The 11,267-nt window shown below is 41.3% G+C and overlaps 1 protein-coding gene across 1 annotated transcript in view; it reads left to right on the plus strand.

Moving 5' to 3' along the window:
• LOC102468932 (transcription intermediary factor 1-beta-like) overlaps positions 1-4,448 on the plus strand; it is an 8,283-nt gene extending 3,835 nt beyond the window's left edge. The window contains exons 4-5 of the mRNA XM_014588390.1: positions 3,784-3,847; positions 4,372-4,448. Coding sequence (XP_014443876.1) covers positions 3,784-3,847; positions 4,372-4,448 — 141 coding nt within the window. The remainder of the gene's footprint in view (positions 1-3,783; positions 3,848-4,371) is intronic.
• Positions 4,449-11,267: the final 6,819 nt, after the last annotated feature.

The raw sequence follows: 11,267 nt of genomic DNA on the forward strand, positions 1-11,267 counted from the left end.
GGTGAATGTGCTGACTTTCCTAGCATGAGTTAACTTCGGCCTGTAGCTTTAACAAGGGGTATCTACATAAAACTGGCCTTAAACTAACTTAGTCTACATATGCTTCTAATGCTAATTTGGTTTATACTAACTTAATCTATATGTTAATTTTGACTAAAAAAACAGACAGGTGGGGGAGTCTTAAACTTCCTGGTCCTCTTGTCAGTCTTAGGGAACCACATTCCTACAACATCACTAATTGGCTTTATTGCAATGGTTGGGGGTGATGTTTTACCCTTACAAGGTACTGTAATAACAGTAAAACTCATGGCAGAGAAATTGAATACCAGCAAGTACAAGGAAACAAGGGAGGGCTCGTAAACTGGGCCCTGCCTCAGTTTCTTCCCAGTCCAGGCCCTGCCTTAGAATGGGAGGCAGCATCCTTACCAGCTTGTGTTGCCTGCATGGTCCCGTCAGCCATCTGACATTGAAAGTGGGCCACTCGGATGTACAGAACATCTGTCAGAGACCCTTTGTAATCTCTATAGATAGGTCGTGACCTCTTCCCTTTACTTCAGTCCAATGTCTAAGAGTCAAATTCAGAGGAACCACTACAGTCTGTCCCATCGTCAATGAATAGGTTAAAAACACAGACAAAAGAACAAAGAACAGGGCAAGAGAAACAAAAAGCAACTTACCGACCTAGGTCTTCCACAAACTCAGAACAGATTCTGATGGGCATTGGCTGTGAAGGCCTCTGTGCCCTTACCACAGGAGACTATCAGGCGTCCCTGATCCTCCCTCACCCTTGGGGCATCCCCCAGGGCTGCAGCCTGTGGTCCTCCAGGCATGTCTGCTGACCACAGTCCAGCTATTTTACAATAGTCCGAACAGCTGCGATACCTGATACAGACAGGGACCCTGATACAGACTTTTACATGAAGACAGACGAGAGAACAATAGACAGATAAAGGCTTACCTCCAAGGCCGACGTTGTAGGAGTGGGGTGACCGTCACATCCCGGACGAGCCCCCAAATGAAAGGTTTTTGCCAATAACCGGCCAATCCTCCTTGTCCAGGGAGTGCTACAGCAACCCCAATCAACCACAAAAGCCGGTTCTTGATGCAAAGTGCAAGAGGCTTTATTTCTAGCGCACTAGGACTTCACTCTCGGTCATACAAGACACAATGGTGAATGAAGCCCCGAACAAAGGGGCATTCAGGTTACATAGACAGAAGTCCATGGAAATAATGAGGAAGTAAGATAAGGGGCTTTCTGCAAGGTGCTAAGCTAACTTGCAAATTGTTCCGGGCTTTTACAACTTCAGCAGTTTATAATGAGAGCGGCATCAGCTTTAGTACAGAAGCAAAAAAGGCAAAGGTTAAACTTAATGTTTACATAACAGGATAGGTACAGTTTCATTTTATTCTTACGGTAACATTCATGATCTGCAATTCTTAGGAAAAGGAAACAAAACCCTACCTGCCTTGGTGAGTCGTTCTCATTCTGGCTTTGCTTGGCAAGAAATCGCAGCAGGCTCCTTCACGTCCAGTCTCACTCTCCTCCCTCTCCACCCTTTAAATATCCTTCTTGCTTTCTTTTTCTACCTTTTCTTTATCTTCCTTTCTTCTTTAAGTACGTCTAAGTCCTGTCCAAGTCTCCTGAGAAGTTTGAAAGAGAAAATGCTCTCTTGCACCCACACTGTGGGGGGATAACTGGGGGTGGGAGGAGTTGCTTCATAGACAGAGGAGTTTCCTGGCCCTCTGAGAAGGAGCACGGGCCTGTGCCTGTGAGAGGTCAGGCCCCGCCAGTCTCTGTGGCCACCCGGTCCTGCTTTCCCTTAGTTAGGGTGGACGTTCCCCCGGAGGCTCGACCAGCAAGTTCCACTGCTTCTCCCAGGTGACTTTGCTGCTCCCTGACCCATCTCACTGTGTGTTCTGACCTTGTTTTCTCCATTCCCAGTGCTGCAGGTCCCTCGTGGCAGCCCTGACCGCTGCAGGCTATCAACTGCTACCAGAGTTCTCCTCTGCTCTCTCTGTGTTGACCTTCATGCCCACATACCTGTTAGTTCTCAAATTTGCATTTTTCCATTTCTGGGAACACTGTATTCATGACAAATATCAAATTCCATAAATCAATTAGTACTGGTAGAAATTCTGCTGGCAGTTAGACTAAATAAACTGCAGCTAAATAAGCGTCCAGCCATGAAGCTTAGCGGAAGCTCTGAACATTGCTTTTCTATCACCGTATGCCTGCATCACTTAAGATGATCACACCTCACCCATTTTAACCAGACAATCCCTTCATCAAGCAGGTGATACCTAGCATAAACTTGTATATATCTAATTCTGGAGGAATTTCCTTTTATGTCTTTTTTTTCCCTAAAGTGAGTATGGTAAAGAGTCAGAAAGACTGAATCACTTAGAATATTACACTCTCTGTCTTGCTGGGATGTTGCAAGGATTCGAGAACATAAATGTATACATGTATGTATGTGTGTGTACATATGTGTACATATGTATACATATGTACATATATATTTAAGACTCACAAGTTTATTGAATTTTTTTGACAAGTTTTTGCTATAGGGTTTGTGCACTCGCCAGACAGACAGAGAGAGACAGAGAGACAGAAAGTGAGAAATCATCCCCCAGAGGGGATGGCCACACCGCAATCCCTTTTCCTCCATTCTCCTCTTGGGATCTTAGGCACACACGCACACGCACCCGGCATGAGTTTTAAGCCACTGGGTCCGGGATGTGAACCATGGTCGACTACATGGGAGTCCAGCAACATAGCCATTACGCTAACTGCTGGTCCCATAAGTTTATTGAATTTTCTAAAGCTGCAATTCAGATAATATAATTTTATCTTCTTGCATTTTGCAAAGGACTTTTTTTTTTGATGCTGCACAAACTATAGTGCAAAGACTAGACTGTGCGTACTTTACTCAGAAAGTAGTCCCTTCCGGGACCAGCAGTTAGAGTAATGGCTATGTCACTGGAGTCCCATGTGGTCAATCGCAGTTCGCATCCCGGACCCAGTGGCTTAAAACTCACGCCGGACACGTGTGCGTGCATGCCCAAGACCCTGAGAGGAGAATGGAGGAGAAGGGATTGTGGTGTGGCCATTCCCCCTGGAAAGCGATTTCTCGCTTTCTGTCTCTCTGACTCTCTCTGTCTGTCTGGTGAGTGCACGTGCCCTATAGCAAAAACCTCTCAAAAAAAAAAGTAGTCCCTTACTGGAACTTTATCCCTCTAAGGATAGACAGCACACACCCAGTTCTGCCCTGGTCTCTGGTATTTTCTGTCTCCAAGAGGGGGAAAGGCCATTCCTCTCTTCAGGCCTTTTGTAGACCATTCTTTCTGCGGTGGATACATTTGGTGGCCCAGGGCTCTTCTGACTAGCTTTTGCTTGCCACAGCTTTCTGCAAAAGCTCCACTTTCACCTTCAGAATCTCAAATACCCAGGTCCTGCTTGGAGCGTAGCCACTTCCTGTGTCATATCTCCTCGACTCCAAACTCCCATAAGGTTTCCTTTAGTCAGGAGGTCCAGCTTGCCAGGGAGAGAATATTAGGAAGAGCCCAGAGGGTGTGGCCTTCAAGGAGATAGACCCAGTGTGTCCAAAGGTTACTCTTCATTTCTGGGAACATTCCCGAAATAATTCTCTGAGTCCTGTAGCTTCGAGGTTCCAAGCAGTAATCTGAGGGTGGGTGCTTCTGTGAGTTAATTGACAACTGAGGTTTTGAACTGAGCACTGAGACTCCACTAACTTGTTCTGTTTTCTTTCCCTTGTCTCATAGAATCACAAGAGACACCTCTACCATCTTGCAAAGCAAAGGTTAATGGAGGCACCAAAGGAAGCTGGTACCTCCATTCCTTTTGAAAGCTCTAGAGCTGGGGTTCACAACTGCTTTCTGCACAGGGCCCGAGACTGCCTATTCCAGTCTTTGTAGACCATGCAGTCTGCTGCAACTACTCAGCTCTGCTGTTATGTCAGGAAAATGCCAGTGAATATGTCAATGAGCAGGCATGGTGTTTCAATAAAAACTTTCTGGACACAAATTCAAGTTGCATATCCTTTCACATGTTATGAAATATTATTTTTATATTTTTCCCAACCATTTGAAAATGTAAAACCATTCTTAGTTTGCAGGTCATACAAAACTAGGCATGGTCAGGTGTGGCTACAGGTTTACTCTGGCTTGAGAGAAACTATCTATTCAAGAGCGTCATTGTTCAGAGTGTTGTGGGTCTTCAGTGAGGTGAGATTACTAACAACTGCAGAGTATTTAGTACTGCATTTTTAAGGAATGTAATAGGAAAGAGAATTTCCAAATGAACATGTCTTTTGCAAATAAAATTTACCCTCCTGTTGGTTCTTCCTCTAGTGGATGAAGTTACTCATCCTCAGAAATGGAAAGAAGAGGCGGAATCACCTACTCTCCAAATAGTTGGAGACTTGTAGGAGACACACTCGCTCGCCAGTCTATCAAGTTCGCATTTCCATTTCTTACCTTCTGGTTTACAGAGATCATAAATTCCACACAGCTACAATAATGACCAAAATTGAAATGAAGTGAAGGTTTGCTAAGTCCCATAAAATAAGGGCAAATAAGTCCTGAGCTAACAGAAGGCATTCACGAGTCCTACTGTTCTATACCTTGCCCTCAAGATCAGTTCAAACAAAGAAAGCTGCTTGAATCTTGCCTTGTGAGAGATCATTAATTTCCCAAATGCATATTAATACTAAGATATGTGTGACTTAATAGAAGGGCAAAGTTAACTTTATTGCTAGTATTTTTGTTGAAGATTTTTGCATTTTTGCTCATCAGGGACATTGACCTTTAATTTCCTTCCCTTGTAGTGTTCTTTTTTGTTTATTTTTATTTTTTTAGAGAGGTTTTTGCTATAGAGCACGTGTGCTTGCCAGAGAGACAGAGAGAGACCAAGAGACAGAAAACAAGAACTCACCCCTGAGGGGGGATGACCATGCTACCATCCCTTCTCCTCCATTCTTCTCTTGGGATTTTGAGCACACGTACACACACACGCGCACACACATGCCTGGTGTGAGTTTCAAGCCACTGGGTTCAGGACTTGAACTCAACTACGTAGGAGTCCAGTGATGTAACCACTATGCCATCTGCTGGTCCTGCTGATAGTGTTTTGCTTAAAGTTTATTTCTTTATTGGGTTGAGTGAGGCACTGGCAGGGTATTGTCATGTCACACTCTTCCTTTGAGCCCTCTGGTCAGCTAGGATCATAGGTGTGTCTGTGGCCATTTCTGGCATGTGTGCTCAGGTTGGCCCAGGATTTGAACCTACATGATCCTATCTTTGTGCAGTGACATCCTGCTGTTTGCCTCGCCATAGCTGGGCCTTTCTTATAATGTCTTATAGGCTATTGGTAACAGGGTAATCCTGGCCTTGTAAAATGAGCTAGAAGTGTTCTTCCTTTTTAATTTTTTGTAAGAGTTTGAGAAGGATTAGTTTTCAGTTCTTTAAATGCTTGGTAGAATTCACATGTGAAGCCATCAGTTCCTTGGTCTTTCTTTGTTGAAAAGTTTGCATTTTTCATGCAATTTCCTTACTTGTTAATTGGTTTGTTTAAATGCATATTTCTTCACATTTCTGTCTTAACACGTTGCATGTTTCTAGGAATTTATTTTATTTTTTTCTCAGGTTTCTAATTTGTTAGCACATAATTGTCTGTAATAATCTCATAATCCTTTGCAGTTCTGTGGTATTAGTTGTAATGTCTCCTCTTTCATTTTTAGTTTTATTTATTGGAGTTCTTTCTCCTTTTTTCTTGGTTAGTATAGCTGAAGGTTTGTCAATTTTGTTTTTCTTTCCAAAAATCAATGTTTAATTTCATTGACCTTTCAATTGTCTTTCATTTATTTCTGCTCTGATCTATGTTATTTTGAAATATAAAATTTGGTTGTTTGAGATTTTTTTATTTTCTTAATATTAGCACTCATCGCTATAAAACTCCCTCTTAGAACTACTTTGGCTGCATCCCATAAATTTTGATATTTTGAGTTTACATTTTCATTTGACTTAAAATACGTTTTTATTTCTCTTTTGAATTTTTTGACCACTGATTCTTCAGAAGCGTGTTGTTCAATTTCCACATTTGCATAGATTTAATAAAATTTCTTCTGTTATTGAATTCTAGTTTTATAAAATTTGATTGGATGAAACACTTGTCATGATTTTAATCTTAAATTTCTTAATATTTGTTTTGTGGTTAATGTGTGGTCTCTCCTAGAAAGCGTTTCTTGTGTTTTGAATGGAATGCGTATTTTGCTGCCATGGGAAGGAAAGTCCACATATCTGCTCTGCCTATGTGCTCTGCAGTGTTATTGTCATGTAGGTAACATAGTTTAGCATGTTTCTTTATTGAATTTCTGTCTGGATTAAATCAATCCATTGTTGAAAGTGAGATATTAAAATATCCTCCTTCTAAGGCCAACAGATGGCATAGAGGTTACATCGCTGAACTCCCACATGGCTTGCTGCAGTTCAAGTCCCAGACCTGGTGGCTTGAAACTCATGCCAGGCACATTTGTGTGCATGCCCAAATTGCTAAGAGGAGAATGGAGAAGGAATTGTGGCATGGCCTTCCTCCCTGGAGGGCAATTTCTCACTTTCTGTCTCTCTGTCTTTCTCTACCTCTCTAGTGAGTGCACATGCCCTATAGCAAAACTCTTTGTCAAAGAAAAATCTTTTTATTGTATTGCTGTATTTTTGTTCGGTTCTATTAATATTTACTTCATATATTTAGGTGCTCTGATATTCAATTAACATACTTCTTAAGAGTGAAAACTGGAACCAGCAGATGGCATAATGGTTATGTCACTGGACTCTCAGTTAGTTGACAGAATTTGAGTCCCAGACCTGGCAGCTCAAAACTCACACCAAGTGCATGTGCATATGTGCACAAAACCCTGAGAGGAGACTAAAGGAGAAGGGATTGCAGCATGGTCAACCCCCACCCCCCAGGGATGATTTCTCACTTTCTGTCTCTCTGGTGAAAGCATATGCCCTATAGCAAAATCTCTCTCAAAAAAAAAGAAGAGTAGAAAATTTTTTCTTCATTTTTTTTAATTTATTTATTTTACATTCACTGACTAGTTTTCCCAAAAATATTATTTAATTTTATTTATAATTACTATTACTATCACTACTATTATTATTATTTAATTCACCAGAGAGAGATGAAGAGAGAGAGGTGGGGGGGAGTAAGAAAGCAAGCTTCCAGGTCTGGTATTCTAACCATGGTCAGCCATGGGAAGTCCATCACCCCAACCACTGCCATTCACTGATATCCAGCCATTAGATCTTTTCATTTTTTGTTTATTTTATTTTTTAGAGAGATTTTTGCTATAGGGCACATATGTTTGCCAGAGAGAGAGAGAGACAAAGAGACAGCAAGAAATCATCCCCAGGGGGCATAGCCATGCCACAGTGTGTTCTCCTCCATTTTCCTCTTAGGATCTTGGCACGCACACACACGCACCTGGTGTGTTTTCTTGTTTTTTATTTTTCTTTTTTGTGGAGAGGGATTTTTTTTTTTTTTTTGCTATAGAGCGCATGCGCTCACCAGAAAGACAGAGACAGAGAGATAGAAAGTGAGAAATCACCCGCCGGGGGAGGGGTGGCCATGCTGCAATCCCTTCTCCTCCATTCTCCTCTCAGGATCTTGGCATGCATGCACACGCACCTGGCATGAGTTTAAACCACTAGGTCCAGAACTTGAACCGTGGTCGGCTACATGGGAGTTCAGTGACATAGCCATTATGGTAATTGCTGGTCCCACACCTGGTGTGTTTTAAGCCACAAGGTCTGGGACTTGAATCATAGTCAGCTAAGTGGGAGTTGTGATGTAGCCATTCAGCCATCTACCGGTTCGCCCCCTCCACTGCAGCAATTAGTTTGTTTGTTTGTTTGTTTGTTTGTTTGTTTTGTTGAGAGATTTTTGCTGTAGGGCGCATGCACTTGCCAGACAGATAGAGAGAGACAGAGAGACAGAAAGTGAGAAATCACCCCCCAGGGGGGATGGCCATGCCACAATCCCTTCTCCTCCATTCTCCTCCCAGGATCTTGGGCACACACGCACACACACCTGGTGTGAGTTTTAAGCCACTGGGTCTGGGATGCGAACCACAGTCGACTACATGGGAGTCCAGCGACATAGCCATCACGCTAACTGCTGGTCCCTGTAGCAATTAGTTTTTGTTTTGTTTTGTTTTGTTTTGTTTATTTTTTAATTTTAATTTTTATTATCATCATAATCTTCTTTATGTTACATTGGATTACATATAATTTTTATCATCATAATCTTCTTTATATTACATTGGATTACATATAACTTTACATTGTATTACATTGTTTTTTCAAAAGGGAATGCCATGCATGTCAGTCAGTACAGAGACATTAATCTCCCCACTTCAACATTCAATATCTTTTCTGTTTTCCCCAATCATTATTTTTATTATTCTAATTATTTTTATAAAACAGTCAATTGTTATTTCTCGTTTTGCTTGTAAAAATACTTTGCCCATCATGAAATACTTCTCAGACCAATCCAGTTGAGAATACTATACATGTCATCATCAACAGTTAATAACCCCTATCTGTTTCTCACTAACGTCCTGTCTCTCTATTGTTCACTTGCTATCTTTCTCTATCCTCTTCTCTTCACTTACCCCATTCCACACTGTCCTATTCTCATTAAGTACCTTCACTGTGTTTATGTCCTCCGAATTTTTGCTCTCTATTATAGAGTGCGGATAGTCGGTATATATTGAGTGGATACATACAATATCTTTCTTTCATAGCCTGGCTTACTTCACTCAGCAATAGATCCTCCATATCTGACCATTTTCTATCAAATTCCAGGGTCTTGTTATTTTTTATGGCTGAGTAGTATTCCATAGAGTATATATACCACACTTTTCCAATCCATTCATCAGTTTGTGGACATTTAGGTTGGTTCCATGTCTTGGCAATTGTGAATAATGCTGCAATAAACATGGATGTGCAAGCACTTTTCTGACTGAGCGTTCTCCTGTCTTTTGGGTAAATACCCAGAAGTGGGATTGCTGGATCAAATGGTAGTTCTATTTGTAGATCTTTGAGGAACCTCCATATTGTTCTCCACAGTGGTTGAACTAGTTTACATTCCCACCAACAGTGTAGGAGGGTTCCCTTTTCACCACATCCCCGCCAACACTTATCACTTTTTATATTCTTAATCTTTGCCATTCTGACAGGGGTTAGGTGGTATCTCATTGTGGTTTTTATCTGCATTTCCCTTATGATGAGGGATGTCGAGCATTTCCTCATATGCTTTTTGGCTGTTCGTATGTCTTCCTTAGAGAGACTTTTGTTCAGCTCACTTTCCCATCTTTTAATCGGGTTAATCATTTTTTTTCGCATAAGGCACTTGAGTTCCCTATGTATTCTCGTTATCAGTCCCTTGTCTGAGGCATATTTAACAAAAATATTTTCCCATTCTGAGGGTTGTCGGTTCACACTTGTTACTGTGTCCTTTGCTGTGCAGAAACTTCTTAGTCTAATATAGTCCCACTTGTCTATTTTAGGGATTATTGCCTGTGCTTTGGGAGTCTTATTTAAGAAGTCTTTGCCTACTCCAATGTCTCCCAGAGTTTCCCCAGCATTTTCCACAAGTAGTTTTATTGTCTGAGGTCTTAGGTTCAGATCTTTGATCCATTTTGAGTTGACTGTTGTTAATGGTGAAAGATGGGGGTTCAGTTTCATCTTTCTGCAAGTGGATACCCAGTTTTTCCAGCACCATTTACTAAAGAGGTTTTCCTTTTCCCAATGAATTGACTGATATCCTTTGTCAAAGATCAGTTGGTTGTAAGATTTGGGGGTTATTTCTGGGGTCTCTATTCTCTTCCATTGGTCCACATGTCTGTTTTTATGCCAATTCCATGCTGTTTTGATGACCACAGCTTTATAGTATATCTTGGGATCAGGGAGTGATATGCCTCCTACTCCATTCTTGCGCAGGATTGTTTTTGCAATACGAGGTCTTTTATGGTTCCAGACAAATTCTATAATTGTCTTTTCTAGATCTCTGAAGAATATCTCTGGTATTTTGATTGGAATTGCATTAAACATGTAGATTAATTTGGGTAGAATTAGCAGTTAGTTTTTAAACAATCTTTAGTCCCTTTCTTCTACTTCTGAGAATCTCATGAATATATGTTCACTTTTTTGATGATGTCTTACAGATCCTATATGCTTTATAAAACTTTCATTCTTTTTTACTTCTTGTTTTTCTAATAGACTAATTTAAAATGACTCTTCTTTGGGCTTATTGGTTCTTTCTTCTGCAAGATGAAGTTTGTTACTGAAACTTTTGTGGAATTTTATAGTTCTGTCATTATATTATTTGGCTCCAAAATGTCCGTTATGCTTTTTAAAAATTCTTTTATTTCTTTTTTAGGCTAATTTTTTTATATAATATTTTCCTGATTTTATTTAATTGTTTATTTGTGGTCTCTTGCATTTTATTGAGTTCCTGTAAAATGAATATTCTGACTATTTTGTAGACCTCCATTGCTTTGAGTCTAGTTACTGTAACTTTATTAATTTTGTTTGGTGATGTCATGGTTGTCCGATTCTTCCTGACCTGTGTTGCCTTGTGCTAATGCTGTGCCTTTGAAGAATACCTTTACAGTCTTTCCAGACTAGTTTCAGCAGGTACAGACCTCTTGTACAGAGTTCCTGAGCTCATAGGATTGCTTTTGGAATTACAGGTGAGTGGGGTAGACCCAGGTCACGTGGCTAGTGCTATGTACAAAGTGGTGTCCACATTGACAGGCTTGCTACCATGGGCTTGGGTTTGTGCTGATCCTGCCATATCCCTGAGCAAGTGGATCTGCTTTTACCTTGGTCAGTATGACTGGCACTGGTATAGGGACAAATTGAGATTTCTTAGTTGGGTGCACTAATGGCAGGCCTGTTACCAAGTGCATGGGTAAATGTGGCTCCCATCTGGTTCTCTGGAATGTCTTTTGGAGGGTTGACAAGTGGGTAATGTTCCAGAATGGCACCTGAAGGAGTGGGGCTGAGTAACAAGGCTACTTCTAGGTCCACAGGTGGGACTAAGGTCTGCAGGCCTGCCTCTGGGTCCACAAATAGACATGTCTCCTGCCAGGTCCTTGGGCTGGGGTCAGGCATGGGCTCCTTCAGGATCTGCAGCCAGTCCAAGCAAGCCTTCCTCCAGGAGCACAGATAGGCAAGCCCTC

The sequence above is a fragment of the Tupaia chinensis genome, unplaced genomic scaffold (assembly GCF_000334495.1).
Source record: "Tupaia chinensis unplaced genomic scaffold, TupChi_1.0 Scaffold000037_21, whole genome shotgun sequence".
In the NCBI taxonomy this organism is placed as follows: Eukaryota; Metazoa; Chordata; class Mammalia; order Scandentia; family Tupaiidae; genus Tupaia; species Tupaia belangeri.